Source organism: Chrysemys picta, chromosome 4 (genome assembly GCF_011386835.1).
Source record: "Chrysemys picta bellii isolate R12L10 chromosome 4, ASM1138683v2, whole genome shotgun sequence".
In the NCBI taxonomy this organism is placed as follows: domain Eukaryota; kingdom Metazoa; phylum Chordata; order Testudines; family Emydidae; genus Chrysemys; species Chrysemys picta.
The window spans coordinates 60,820,866-60,835,805 of NC_088794.1; the positions used below are offsets into that span (position 1 = coordinate 60,820,866).

The window sequence follows — 14,940 nt, forward strand, 5'->3', positions numbered from 1 at the left end:
GGTGTGCTTGTGTTTCCTGTGGCTGGCAGAGTCAGGAGCTGACACCTGGCAGGCACAGAGAAGGCTTCCTCATGCTAAGGGCAGGTGGTAGTGAGGTACCTCACAACCCTGGGTACTCTCGGGAGGTGTCATAAAGGGTCCACAGCACTTCAGAGAAGGTTCCTGGTCCTTCGTAGTCCAGGGTTCTTTGTTCAAAATTTATTAGACCTATTCTCCATCCACTATAAAATCACTCCTCAATGGTCAGATTTCTTGGCTCCATCTCATTCTCCAATTCACTGTCTATCTGGGTTTGGAGACTGAGAGGAATCATCAGGCAAAGGTTTAAGAACAGGCAGAGGAAGTCTGGGTTGTTGATGTTTACAGTTCTCAATAGGGAAATAATCTTCCCATGACACCTGAATATTGGAAAGTTTAAACAGAGAACAAGGAAGAAAACAAACAAACAAACAAACCCCACAACAATCCCCAAATTCTTGCAATTAACCATCTACTTTACCTCTTGTTTTACACTCAGTTCCTAAGAACATCTCTGGAGACGATAGACAACAGTGCCTGGAGCAGCCAGATAAGCCTTGAGTTGAGCCAGCAGATGGCCGGCTATGCCAGCCCTTCCAAAGAGAAGGTTTGTTATCTGTTAAGGCTTAGTTTCTAGTTAATTTCCCTTGAAATTCTGACTGGGGGGCTGCATAAGGCTTCTCTCAAGGCTTCATTACTTTATATTTTATTCTGCATATAAAATTTGTTTTTACTTGTTCCCTGCTCTCTTGCCCCCAGCCCGCCCTTCCAATATTTGCTTGGACAGGCTGCTTGTCTGTACTGCATTGTTGGTTCTCTGGCTGGGCTAGATGATGGGATGTTTCTGCAGTATGGATGCTTGGACTTGGCTATCTTGTTCCTTCCTGAATGTTGCTGAGCTGGGTCTGTACTGACAGGCACGTTGTGTTACCGATATCTCAGTGCTGGTCTCTTTCTTTCAGAGTTTCCTGTATAAGGCGCTAGGAACATCCTTAGCAGTTTGTCAGGACCTGGTCCACGTTAAATCACAGACTCATAAATTTCTGTCAACAACAGATTATATGGAAGCCCCTGAGAGAGAGGTGAGGACTCTGTCCCTCTCCCCACTTTACCAAGTAATCCCTGAATGCTCCCTGTGGGGCTCAGCTCTGAGTTGGCCTGGGACAGATGCCATTTTGCTTCATATCCTCATTGCTATTTCACTCAGCCCCCTCCCTCTCCCCATGTGTCTCAGGCCTCATTGGCACTTTACACCACTTCAGGTGAAAGGAATGAACTCGTGGGATCTATCAGGCACCTGGTTAGATCCTAACCAGTATTTTTCTTGGGTGACAGGGAGTAATTTCCATCCTCGCATTCTCTGCTGAGAGCCACTTGGACCTCACCTTGAACGCACTTCAGGAGTTTGGGGCTGCAATCAGCAAGGTTAAGATTTCTGGGCTCATCGACCGTCTGAAGGTAAAGGAGCCAGGGGGTTCTCTCAAACTTCCTCTCCCTCTAAAGCAGGGGCAGCAACCCTGCGGTAGTGTCTGCTCTGGTCAGCTAGCATTGTCCCCCAATGTATGCGTTCTGTGTGATGCCTGCAGTTAAGCAGGGAGGAGCACAATCTGGAGCTGGGGTTCTCTCAAATGATTTTTATCGTCTCATGGCTTGAGCACCCCTCCCATGCACAATGTGTGGGAACTACATCAGTTGCTTGCATGGAAAAACATTTAAGGTATTTTTATGTTTTTTAATCCCGGAAATGAGAAGGTGTTGCAAGCAACATGTGGCTAACCAACCTGCTGTAGGTAGACCACCAGTGGTCTACAGATGACAATTATGGAACCTCTGATTTAGAGCAGTGGTTCTCAACCTTTCCAGATTAGTGTACCCCCTTTCAGGAGTCTGATTTGTCTTTTGTACCCCAAATTTCACCTCACTTAAAAACTACTTCCTTACAAAATCAGGCATAAAATTATTAAAAAGTGGCACAGCACATTATTATTGAAAAATTGCTTATTTTCTCATTTTTACCATATAATTATAAACTAAATCAACTGGAATATAAATATTGTATTTGCATTTCAGAGTGTAGTATATAGAGTAGTATAAAGAAGCCATTGTATGAAATTTTGGTTAGTAACTTTGCAAGTGCTTTCTTTGTAGTCTGCTGTAAAACTAGGCAAATATCTAGATGAGTTGATATACCCCCTGGAAAACCTCTGCAGACCCTCAGGGGTACACAAGTACCCCTGGTTGAAAACCACTGATCTAGAGGATAGAGCAGGAGACTAGGCCTCTGGGCTTCCATTGCTGGCTCTGCATTTACTCACTGTGCAGCCTTAGGCAAGACATTTAGCGCCTGATCTTGTACCCACCAGTGTCAACGACTAAGCTCCCGTGTACTTCACTGCTGTAGGTTCAGCATTTTAGGCTCTCTGTGTCAGAGTGACCCGTGGGAATGATGGAGATACTAATAACTCCCTACCTCACACAGTTATTATATTGCTTAAATACTGTTTGCAAGTGGTTTGAGATCTTTGGCTGAAAAGAGCTTTGCAAGTGCAAGCTGCCATTGCTACTGTGAGCAATTCCTCGGTCAGCAGATCAGAATTCCAAGGCAAAACGAATCAGAAGAACTTGTCTCTAGTGACGTTTCCGATTGTCTAGGACTACCACCATGGGAAAAGAGGCAAGACTCGCAGCACCCTGATGCTGACATACAGCAACGTGGCTGTCCATGCTCCAAAAGAGCAGCTTCTCTCCCGAGTAGAGGCAGACATCACAGGGAACATCCTTCACCATTACAGAGCCAGTTGTCGGGTAATCGCTTTTGTGCGATAAGGGTTAGGGTCATTACCCTGAAGTGATAGCATTGCCTCTGAGTTTATAGAGAGAGGGCTTGTATTTTCTAAAACTCTCCTTTGAGCAATAATTTGTCACATAACTCAAATTTAAAACTGTAATGGATGGAGCGTGAGCTGTCACATGTTGTAGCATTTTTGTTGCTCTTCTTTGTATTTTCTCTAGTTTCTCTATATTCTTCTGAAATTCTGTAGACCACAGCTACACAGTAATTCAGATGCAGTCACACTCAGGCTATTCAGAATAACACTCTAACTCCCCTAATATGTATGTGTATCTAGCTCTATCTTTCACTACCCAAGAGAGACTAGTGCTAGCTTGTATTTAGTTGATTTGCTGTCACTCTGTTTCTTGGACTCACTACTTCCCTTACCTCTTATCTGTCTTCTTGTTTGTCTGTGTGCTCCTTATTTCTGTTCCCTAGGTGTCTGACTGCTGGCACTGACTCTCATCTCAGAGCAACCTCTCCACGTCACTTTGCCATTCAATTCTGCCCTGTCTGACTGAGACTCTCACTTAGGCATTGTCAAAAACAGTTGACCAAACTTATATCTTCCAGTAGTTCACAAATGCAAATATTACATAGTATGGCCCCTGATAGTGACCTCTACAAAACACCCCCTCTGGATACATTTCCTGCCTTTTGGAAGATTTAACAATAGTGATTTCTCTCTGCTCCATATTCACCAGCCAGGACATTTTGAGGATGTGTGTTATGGGGGACTATGTACATTGCTAAGAGCTGTTTTGCATTTTGTTTTTCAGATGCTGGGCATCACTCTTACGAACAAGGTAAATTCTAAATAATCTGCCCTCAGCTCTTGCATTTTCTATACACAAGTTGCTTGTTTAAATTGCACAGAGCTTGATTTCCTTGCTACATCAAGCAGGAGTCCTGGCTGCTCTGGTGTAAGTGGACCTGGATTTATTTGATGAACCTGGGTTTTCTCTTCTTCTGAAGTGGGTGCAGAGCCGGGGTCCTCTGCCTTCTGGGGTCTGTGGACACCTCTCTCCTCTCCTGAGGCTAGATTTAATTCCTGATCTTTATCTTCTGGACTCTAGTTCTTCTCTCAGTTTCTCATCCACATCCTCTTGTTTCTCCTTCTGGATTATATAGGACATGTACCTAAAATTAACCCTCATCCAGAATGTCACGGAGATTAGCTGTGCCATCTTGGAGACCAGAGACTTCCAGGAGTTCGAATTCTCTTACAAACAGGAGCTCCTTGGCTACATGCTGGTGAGTGATTAGGAGCTTTGAGGACTGAAGTACAAAGGAGTTTGTTGTAATGCAATAAGACTGGTTTTCCAGGGAGATGTTATTTTAGCCATTGGCTGTGACTGTACTACTGCAGTCTCATGAGCTACCTGCATGGCACCCGAATGCTGGGTCCACTCTGAGCTCGGCAGAGATGCTGACATATTGTGGGCTGTAACTGGAAGGAATGGCTTGTGTCTGGTGAATTATCTTTCTGTCCTCCGTATAGCCTGCAGATGGCCCTATGGTCCATTTCAGAGGCAGAGAGCCTGCTGAGTACGGTGTCTGTTTATTACAGGTCTGGCATATGGCCCTATTTCAGGGTGGGAGAGGAAGACCTCTCTGCCTTTCAAATCCATTTCCCATTTTTTATGTCCCTATTAATGCATTTCAGGACTTCATTAAAAAGGAACCACTGGATTCCCTGGCATCTCCAGTTCGCTACAAGGCAATTCTTGCCATTGAACATCTGAGGTAGGCTATTTTCTGCCACATTTCCTGGCACTGTGATGACTTCTTATTTGTTAATTCAGGAGTGTCAGGTTGGGAGCAGTCTGATGCCTGCAGGATTTGGCTCACATGCTGCTCACCAGCAGAACTTTCGTTCTTGAGGGTTTGAATGTGTCCATTTGGAGGTTTGTGCTTGAAAGACACAAGATTGCAGGTTGTGGGCCATGCAGTACAATGGAGGAGAGTTCAGATGGGGAGGGAGGGGTCTGGCTAGCTGGCAGGGGGAAGGAAGCTTGTGGGTTTCTCTAAAAAGGGGACTTGAAGCTTTAGTTTTACTTCTAGATGAGCCAATACTTAATAGAGGTGCAAAGAGGTGCTCAGCTGCAAAGTGAAGGGTTGTTTGCATTTGGGGTTCTAGACTGAGGCAATCTCTAGTCATTGGACCCATTTCTTGTACTTGGAGGTGGTACTGAGTCTAATGCATGACTTTTCTCCCTATCTTTCTTCTGCCAGCAAACTCAAACCATCTTTGACCTTGGAGGATAACTGTGAGCTCCTTGATCAGTGTTTCAAAAGTTTATTTCCCCTTCCTCCCTTGGAGAAGACGAAAGAGGAAGGCGAGACAGCAAAGGATGCTCTGCATATACAGGTACGTGACAACAATTCTCCTCTGGCACCATCCACTGTATTTCTGCCCAGCAGGCACTGGGTGATGGCAGTCACACATGGCCTCCCTGGCAAGGTTATGGTTAGCTTTCCCCAGCCCACACACACAGATGATCTGTGCTGAGCCTCACTCCTTCTCTTCTGGTTTCAGTCACTGTACGTAGGGTCCGTGGAAGCCCTTGGCAAGCTAATGAAGACTTTGCTGGAGGAAGAACCAACTGCAGACTGGTTCCAGGAAATGTTTGAAGTGAGTAGACCATTGAACCGTGGTGGAGATTGTTTCTTGCATTACAGCAGGGAAGAGTCAGAGATTTAGGGGGGTCAAGCTTCAGTTGTGGAGGAATTTTCCACAACGGAGTGAATTTTAGGGAGAAAGCACCAAATTCTTCCTGGGATAAGTGGGCATGTGCCCCACTGAAATCCACGGAAGCTATGCCATTTTATGCCAGAGCTGGATTGGGATCAAATTCTTACAATGGAGTTGACATTACTTGGACCGGCAAGAAAATCACCACTGCAGTAGCCAAATCCAAGAGAACCAGTTGAAACTGATCATTTCTTCGAAGAGGAATTCATTACTATTGAGTTAAGCCCTGTGTATGGAAACTCATTCAGAGGAGACTTCCTGTTCCTCAGACATGAACAGAATATCTTGAAGAGCTGAGGGGTGGGGAGTTTGTTGCACCTTCCGTATAAAAATGAAGTTATAAAAGGAGCTGGGCTGGGGGGACTTCTCTGCTCTTATTCAAATTAATAAAAAGAAATGCTCCTCTCTGTCATTTTGCCACTCGACGTGGGAGAAGTTGCCCAGGAAACAGACCACAGCAGCAGACATCAAACAGCATGCAAAGTGCTAGACAGCTCCCATCAGACAGTCTACAGCAGACATCACATACACGGGCCCAGATTCATCTCTCATGTACCTCCTTTGGCTTCAATCACCAGAGGTGAATCTGGTCCCTGGGACTTGTATATCTAAGGGGCTCTTCCATTAGACATGTGATTCCTTTGCTACACCGAGGTCAGATGCTTTGGAGAGGGATTTTAGTGACCATTAAACCTGTTGAAGAGGAACTTTTGGGAGGGATTTTCTGGTACTAACTCTGTCCATTCCCCTGCTCTACCAACAGCTACTAGGGCCATGGTTCAGTTCAGAGAAGGAGTGGGAGAGAGAAAGGGCCTTGCAGGCCAGCACCCAGCTGCTGACTGCCTATCAAGAGACAGTTAATAGCACAGTGAGTATAGCCTCTTACTCTTCCTTGAGCGACTTCCCTGCTTGTATCCGATCTGACACTCAACGCAAATGCATGAAAAACTCTTCCAGGGCAGCAGCTGGGATCTCAAGGTGACTAAGATCCCCCTGCTTCCAGAAGAGAGAGGTTTACACAACAATGCTGTGACCACACTCCGGGCAGACTGCAAGAAGTAGAGGGCAGCCAATCCCCCAAACTGATGGCTTATTCTATAATTAGATTCACCAAGTCAACAACAGAAGAGCTCCCACCCTAGTTAACAAGATGCCAAATTCAGTCCCCTTTTGGCAGTCCAGACCTTGGCTCCCATCTAAATATCCATGTCTTAGAAGAAGGGGGAGGGATAGCTCAGTGGTTTGAGCAGTGGCCTGCTAAATAAACCCAGCGTTGTGAGTTCAATCCTTAAGGAGTCCATTTAGGGAAGTGGGGTAAAAATCTCTCTGGGGATTGGTCCTGCTTTGAGCACGTGGTTAGACTAGATGACCTCCTCAGGTCCCTTCCAACCCTGATATTCTATGTCTAATATAGTGAGAGGTTACTGAAAACCTGGCTCACCATATGTGAGGTTCACTGATCATAAAGGACCAGATGCTTATCCCCAGGTCAATATGAATCTCAGGTCTTTCCCAAATATCATGCTGTCAGCCAATCCTTAATAACTAAATCTAAGATTTATTGTTAAAAGAAAGAAGAGAGTTACAAATGGTTAAATGATCAATATCCATACAAGTGACTTTCAATGTTCATAGTTCAAGATCACAACAGTGATGGAATAAACTGCTGGTTTGTAAAAGTCTCTCTGGAACCGTCCCAACAGATCAGAATCCAAAGGCAGCTTAGATGTAAAGTCTGTTAGTTTTTCCATGCACTTTCCAGGTTATTCCAAATGATTATTTGGAAAATCTCTGTCCTATGATAGGCTCAGGCCCGAGCCTTCTCTTTTATAGATATTCTAGCAGGCTGACAAGCCGACCTCACAGAAATTGTCACAGAAGGACCTTCCCCCAATGCAGATCACCTGTTGTACTTTGCTTTGAAGATAATCTTCTATTATCATTCTATTAACACAGTCAACTAGTTACATTCCTTCACATAAGGTAATTAGCCGTTCTTCCATTATAACACAGATAGTTAAGCTGAAGATAATGTAGAAACGATTGGTTTCCTGGAGTGTCTTACAGCTTTGATTTTAAGGTTAACCGAACACCTTGCATACATAATTAAGGCAATTAAGACATGAAAGGGAATTAGCATCTAAAAGCTAATTTGGTTACATTGTGAAACTTCTAACTGGGTATAGATAAACACAGACAAATACACGTAGCCTCTATTGTTCCTTTTTGAATGAGTTGATGATTGCTAGACTAATTCACATGCAAGTGAACTGTCTTGATACAGTAGAAGCGCCTCTTGTTAAGTTATTATGGGTCATACACAGGTTGACTGGTCTGCCAGTGTCACAAATGCATTCTTGGTTCTTATGCTCCCAGGATGCTAAAGCTGAATTTCTATTTAATCAGCTAAGAACATAAAACATAAGAGTGGCTATCCTGGATCCCCCAGGAGAATGGTTCATCTAGCCCAGTATCCTGTCTTCTGACAGTGGTGGGTGCCAGATGCTTCAGAGGGAATGAACAGAACAAGGCAATTGTCAAGTGAACCATCCCCCGTTGGACAGTCCCAGCCCCAGCTTCTGGCAGTCAGAGGCTTAGGGACACCCAGATCATGGGGTTGCATCCCTGACCATGTTAGCTAATAGCCATTGATGGACCTATCCTCCGTGAACTCATCTAATTCTTTTTTGAACCCAGTTATGCTTTTGGCCTTCACAACATCTCCCTGGCAAGGAGTTCCACAGGTTGACTGCACCGTGTGAAGAAATGCTTCCTTTGGTTTGTTTTAAACCTGCAGCCTATTAATTTCATTAGGTGACCCCTTGTTCCTGTGTTATGTGAAGGGCTAAATAACACTTCCTTATTGACTTTCTCTACACCAGTCATGATTTTATAGTTCTCTATCATATTCCCTCTTAGTCGTCTCTTTTCCAAGCTGAAAAGTCCCTGTCTTTTTAATCTCTCCTTGTACAAGAAGTTGTCCCATACGCCTAATCATTTTTGTTGCTCTTCTCTGTATTTCTTCCAATTCTAACCTATCTTTTTTGAGATGAGATGACCAAAGCTGCAGGCAGTATTCAAGGTGTGGGGGTACTGTAGATTTATACAGTGGCATAATGATATTTACTGTCTTATTATCTATCCCCTTCCCGATGGTAACTAACATGTTGTTAGCATTTTTGACTGCATGTTGAGCAGATGCTTTCAGAGAACTGTACACAACGACTCTGAGGTCTCTTTCTTGAGTGATAACAGCTAATTTAGACCCCATCCATTTGTATGTACAATTGGGATTATGTTTTCCAATGTGCATTCCCCAGTTCTGTACAGGAATCAGAGGCACAATGTTATCAGATGTGCGCATCACTTTGGGTAGGCTCATTGATTAGGGTTACTCTTCTGGGGGAGGGGGAGTTTTCTGTAATTCTATTAATATGCTGCTTATGTCACTTGTGTGTTCATATGGAGCTCTACTCCTTCCTTCTACAAGTCCCCTCCCAATGGAGCTCCCAATGGAGCTATCCTGCAGGACCTAGGTTCCCCAGGGCTAATAACTAGAACTAGATGAACATGCGCACACACACACACACACTAGCAAAGCAAGTCAATCAGCACTCCCCAGCTGATCCCCTCATATGTCCCTGTATTCAGTGGGCTGGGTTAAGCAGCACTTTCAAGCTGGTACCCTTATGCGCCCCTGGTCTCAATAGGCTGGGTTGAACAGGACTTTCAGCTGCCCCTCCCTTATGTGCCCCAAGTTTAACACGTCCCTATCACACTTTCACATTACAATTGTACTGGGAGTAACACACTTGATGAGCAAACCCCACAGTATTTTTGGGCACTACAGGGATCTTTAGTTTAGGTACAAGAAGCGTTGCTGCCGAGTAAATGGGGGAAGCTAAAAACACAAAAGAGTAAAATTCAGAGAGAGAGAGAGAGAGAGAGAGAGAGAGAGAGAGAAAAGCAACCAGCTGAACCATAAAAGTTATTTATTGAATAATAGTGATAACTACACAAGGAGGGCTAAACCAACATAATAGTTACATTTTAAAGGTTAATACCTGAGGTAGAAAAGAAAACAGAGAGAGAGAGAGAGAGAGAGAGAGAGGGATCTCCCCCACTCCATGAGGCTTGAACTGGTCGGGGTTCCCAGGTGATGGTGGTAACTCAGGGTCCTGAGTGCTGGAGACAGGCAGAGCCCCCAGCACGATCAGTCAGGAGATGGAATCCCAGTGGAACTGATGCAGAGTTTGGGTCTATACATCAGAACCCTTACTTGGGCATAGGTCGGGGGTTTTGTAGAGAAAATACAATGGCTCAAGGGAGAACACTAGATTTGTGTATGGGTAAACTGATGGCTCAAGGATTTTCTTTAGGCTAGGCCAGGGGTAGGGAACCTATGGCACGCATGCCAAAGGCGGCACGCAAGCTGATTTTCAATGGCACTCGCACTGCCTGGGTCCTGGCCACCGGTCCGGGGGGCTCTACATTTTAATTTAATTATAAATGAAGCTTCTTAAACATTTTAAAAACCTTATTTACTTTACATACAACAATAGTTTAGTTATATATTATAGACTTGTAGAAAGAGACCTTCTAAAAACGTTAAAATGTATTACTGACACGTGAAACCTTAAATGAGAGTGAATAAATGAAGACTCGGCACACCACTTCTGAAAGGTTGCCGACCCCTGGGCTAGACAATAGGAGCTGATCACTCTTGGCTATGGGTGTTGTTTTTTTCCAGGGAGCTCACAAGGCAACTAGGCTGCTTCAGTATTTTGGAATATCAATCAAAGATCTATTACTAGAATTGCTCTGATAATTGCTGAGCTGGGTGTGTGCAGGTGTAAGTTAATTACCATCTGGAGCAGGGATTCCCATGATGCAGTGCGTCCCTGCTTTTCTGGTCCCAGAGTTCAGTGTGGTTCCCCGTTCCTCATTCTTTATGCTAATCCCTATCCCATCTTTCATGCAGATGAGGCTAGGGGAGTTGTCTCTGTTCTTCATTCTGTATGCAAAAATGGAGACGTCTTAATCTTGTCACCCTTGTCAGGAGGGGTCTAGGTGTGTCTCCCCATGCCCTTCGTTGTTCTCTGCAAGCCTTTTCTCCAATCGGTTTTGGTTCAAACAGAGACGGGGGTGAGGGGTGTCCTTCATGAGTCACACCGGCTAGATACCGTGCCCTGGTTCCCCAAAAACAGAGAGCTGACTGGTATCAACAATAAGGATGGCAAGTGAAGTCTAGTACAGCTGGAGAACATTCATTCTTCATTCTTTTGTAATTAGACTCAGGAAACTTTTAATCGGTTTGGATCTCTGATTGGACTAATAGCACCATACAGCTGTGATTCACTGGCCACGTCCCGTCAGTGGGTGGTTGACTGTATCAGCTGCCTTCTCTGTATACAAGGTGAGGAGACCATTAGCAGGTATAAGTAACTCTTCACCTTCTTTCACTGTTGTAATGTCCATTTTTCTGCCTGTCTAGTTCTTTCTGTCCTGTCTGTTAGCACTTAGATAACAGAATGGTGGGCATCTTGTAAATACCTCATTAGAAGAGAAGATTATGATGTGTAAAGAGCCTAGCACACTTTTGGGAACTGTACAAATAATAAATGGTCTGCATACAGGTAAATAACTGCTAAATTCCTTAGGGCTTGTCTACACAGGGACACTAAGAAAAGTTAATCCAAATGAACTAAAGGTGTAAATTTAAAGTGGCATTAAACACATGTGTGGATGCTCTGATTCTGAATTAAAATTAATTAATTTTAGTGAATTACGTGAATGAAACTAACCTGAAATAAGGCCCCTTTAATTCTAAATAAGTGTGTCCCCATAGGTGTTTAATGAAGTTTAATTAATGCATTTTGAAAATGAATTTGGATTAGCTTTCTTGACTCTCTCCATGTAGACAACCCCTTGATACTAAACATTTTCATTCTCTTTACCCTGCCACTGGCTGTATTGGAGGGGTTTCCTGGAATAATTCTTTAAACAAAAAGTTCTTCCAGCAGCCCTCTGTCATGAGCATTCAAAGCTACTGGAGTAAGTGTAGGCCATTTTCCCCTTTGTGAAAGAGTAGGATATTCTTTTCACCTAATGGTTAGATGTAAAGGGATAGGGCTTGGTTATTGTTTAAGGCCATTTCCAATTAGGGTGACCAAACAGCAAATGTGAAAACTCGGGACGGGGTGGGGGGTAATAGGAGTCTATATAAGAAAAAGACCCCCCAAATCGGGACAATCCCTATAAAATCGGGACATCTGGTCACCTTATTTCCAATTATTATTAATCAGTCCTAAAAAACAGTGTTGGTGATTCAGAAACAGAAGAAGGGACTCCAATCTTTGCATGTACAGGATAGAAATCCCAGCATTGTTTACAAGTGACTGATGAGCCTAGGTTTCCTGCCGAAGTTTTTGTCCAGCCCCATCTCTTTTACAATGAGAGTTTGGTGGAGGGATTCACCTCTACATTGGAACCTCAGATCTACCTGCATGACTGGTACTTGACTATGAGATTAGATTTAAATACTGAGAACAGAGAGGCTACTGAAACCAGACACACCCAGAAAGCTGCTCCAAGCTGAATACAGTGCTTGTTCAATCCTATATCATTCACAATAACATACCACTACCGTTAACTTTCAGACATTAAGGGTGTAATCCCAACTCCATTACAGTCAACAGGAGTTTTGCCATTGACTTTGATGGGGCCAATATTTTACACTATGCTGATAACAGCATAGCACATGGATCCTTCTGTATGAATATCCATGCAGTAGAGGTTCAGTTTCATTAATCGTTACAGTACTTTTTCTCCTTTTCTCCACTCCAGGCCAGTCCATGAACCTGGGGTCAGCGGCGGAGGAGCTGAGATGTCTCCGTGAAGCACTAACAGCTCCAGACCCTGAGGCTCTGTTTCAGGCATCTTCCAAAATGGCCAGGGTAACTGACTCAAAAAGCTTGTGCGGATGTTCTAGTGACGGGGCACCATTCATTTTACATTTACGCTTTCATGATGCCTTTCCGTACTTGGAGTGAGCTGTGGGAGCGGGGCATTCATTGCTAGTAACCGGCAAGATGCTTTTCATAGATGTGTGCTATGAATGCCATGTAAAAACCAGATTCCACAGAATGTTGCACGCACATGAAAATACGCACGCAGCTGCGCACACATGTACCTATCCAGCCATCCACGAGAAAAAACGGTGTTAGTGGAACATCAAGCTGAGAAACCACCCAGTCTTCATTCTGTCACTTTGTGGGTTTGCCTTAGCCTATATTTGTGTGCATGCCTCTCTTTACTTCATTTTATAAGTTGTAAAAAGATGCAGTGTATATAAGAGAATACAAACTGGAAACTTACCTCCTGCATATCCAGTACAATGTTGTGCTAACTGTGCAACAGAGGCTTTGTCTCTAACCTGATATCATTAGTGAAGAACACAAAAATGTCGTATATAGACTGTAGAGAGAATTGTAATCACAAATGGCTCGCTAGACATGAGGCTAATTAACAATTTGTTGATGCATATATCTTTTCATAGAGATATTAGGCCTCCATTTTTAAAAAGCCAGACATCATTGCTCTCCTGTTTTTGATTTGTTCCCAGGTTGTTAGTGAGTACTTTCCTTCAGAACAGGCCACAGACTTTATTAAGGCCACATTGGGTGGTATGCTGTCTGCCAGCCCCACCTGTGCCACGGCAGCTGGACTGTGGATGAAGATCATCCTGAAGGAGTGTGGAGATGCCATGCTGGACAAGGTAAAACGGGAAACTGGAGAGGTTTTCTGCCTAAACTCTAGGCTTTTAGATCTTTGCCCTTATGTGTAATGAACAAAAATCTTGCTGTGTCTCCCCCTCGGACATAGAGTCGATTCCATTTCTGTTCCTACCCTAAGATAGGCAATGGCAGAATAAATCGCAGTAGACAGAGATAATCCAAGGGAAAAGGAAGATGGTTGGTTATTTATTTGTCTAGCTTGTTGCCACAGTATTCAGCCAAGAAAGGCTTGAAAAAACAGACTCTGGGGAAAATACAAGAAGACAGAATGACTGGCACTTGGAATCATCCAGTTATTAGGAGGCCTATGGCTAAGGGCTACCTGGATAAAAATAGCACTGTAGTCATTCCCAGTCAATCTGGAGTCTGGGCTCTGAGACCCACCCTCTTGCCAGGTTTCAGAGCCTGGGCTCCAGCCCAACCAGGAACAGCTACACTTTTACACTGCTGTGAGATTTTTTTTTTGCTGTGTAGACGTACCCTTTAAGAATAGAAGGGGGGAGGGAGGGAGAAAACGATAGTGTCTTTGGGATCCACTATTTATATGCCTTATTCTGGAGCCCAGTGCGTTAGGGCTAAATGAAAGGAGCACTCCACAAATCTTCTAACAAGGCTGGTGAATGGTCTCAGGACAGGGAACCCTCGCAGCAGAACTGCCATGTTTGCACAGTGTTTTGAAGATGTGAAGGGCCAGGAGTGAATATGAGAGGTCATCACCTGTTCATAGTCCCAGGCATTTGCACACTGTGTTTAAAGCACTTGCATATTTTGTGCTTGTGGTTGTTTATGAACTAGGCATTCTTCGAGGCAAATGGTCAGATTTGGCTGCTTAAATCACACCTGCAAAATGTGGGCAAGCAAAGCCTTCTTTTGTGCATGTGAACTGGTTTATTTAATGCATAGCTGGGCACCACCACATTAAATTACCTGGTATGTATATGTGTGTGTCAGTGTTAGTTTTTACAGCCAAGTGTGGGCAATTTCTGTGGGTTAAATTTATGCAGACATATTTGAACATTTGTTTCTTGAAGTGAAGAATTTCTAAAAAAGCAGCAACTGGCTAAATGGCTAAATAAAGGTTTTGATTCTGTAGAATGAATGGAGAGAAAGAAAAAGGGACATTTCTTTCTGGTTTTGTTCCTTCCAGGTGCCAGATATCCTGGTTATAATATATAGCCACATGCCTACTATCCAGGAGGGCAGCTTGAGGCAGTTCCTGGTGGAGGCAGTGTCCATTTTAGCTCACCGTGACCTAGAGACAGTGATCTCCAGCCTCCTCGGTGAACCTCTGCTGATGGACAGGTATATACCGCTACCTATTGCATTCATCTTGGTGAAACATGGATCCCTCAGCTTTACTGGGAGATGTAGGGCTTTATTTCAGCAGCAAACAGTTTGGGATAATTCCTAAAGGTTAATAGCCTGGGTCTTTCTGCAGGAAGGTCCAAGAGCATGTGAAGGTGGGGTGCGGAGAGAAACTAAGTGTCATTCTGTTTCCATTAATTAATACCCTGTTTCCCCGAAAATAAGACAGTGTC

The 14,940-nt window shown here is 43.9% G+C and overlaps 1 protein-coding gene across 1 annotated transcript; it reads left to right on the forward strand.

Annotated features, from left to right (window-relative positions):
* The first annotated feature begins 3,985 nt into the window (after positions 1 to 3,985).
* On the forward strand, positions 3,986 to 13,173 carry LOC135982773 (maestro heat-like repeat-containing protein family member 2B). Its single transcript, XM_065590950.1, has 8 exons — positions 3,986 to 4,105; positions 4,518 to 4,597; positions 5,087 to 5,222; positions 5,391 to 5,486; positions 6,370 to 6,474; positions 10,899 to 11,022; positions 12,453 to 12,562; positions 13,165 to 13,173. The coding sequence occupies exons 1-8, from the start codon at positions 3,986 to 3,988 to the stop codon at positions 13,171 to 13,173; spliced, it is 780 nt and encodes a 259-aa protein (XP_065447022.1).
* Positions 13,174 to 14,940: the final 1,767 nt, after the last annotated feature.

Coding starts and splice junctions, on each gene's coding strand:
- LOC135982773 (XM_065590950.1), top strand. CDS start 3,986: ATGTACCTAAAATTAACCCTCATCCAGAATGTCACGGAGATTAGCTGT. Junction 5,223..5,390: donor AGGATGCTCTGCATATACAG/GTACGTGACAAC, acceptor TTCTGGTTTCAG/TCACTGTACGTAGGGTCCGT. Junction 6,475..10,898: donor AAGAGACAGTTAATAGCACA/GTGAGTATAGCC, acceptor TTTTGTAATTAG/ACTCAGGAAACTTTTAATCG.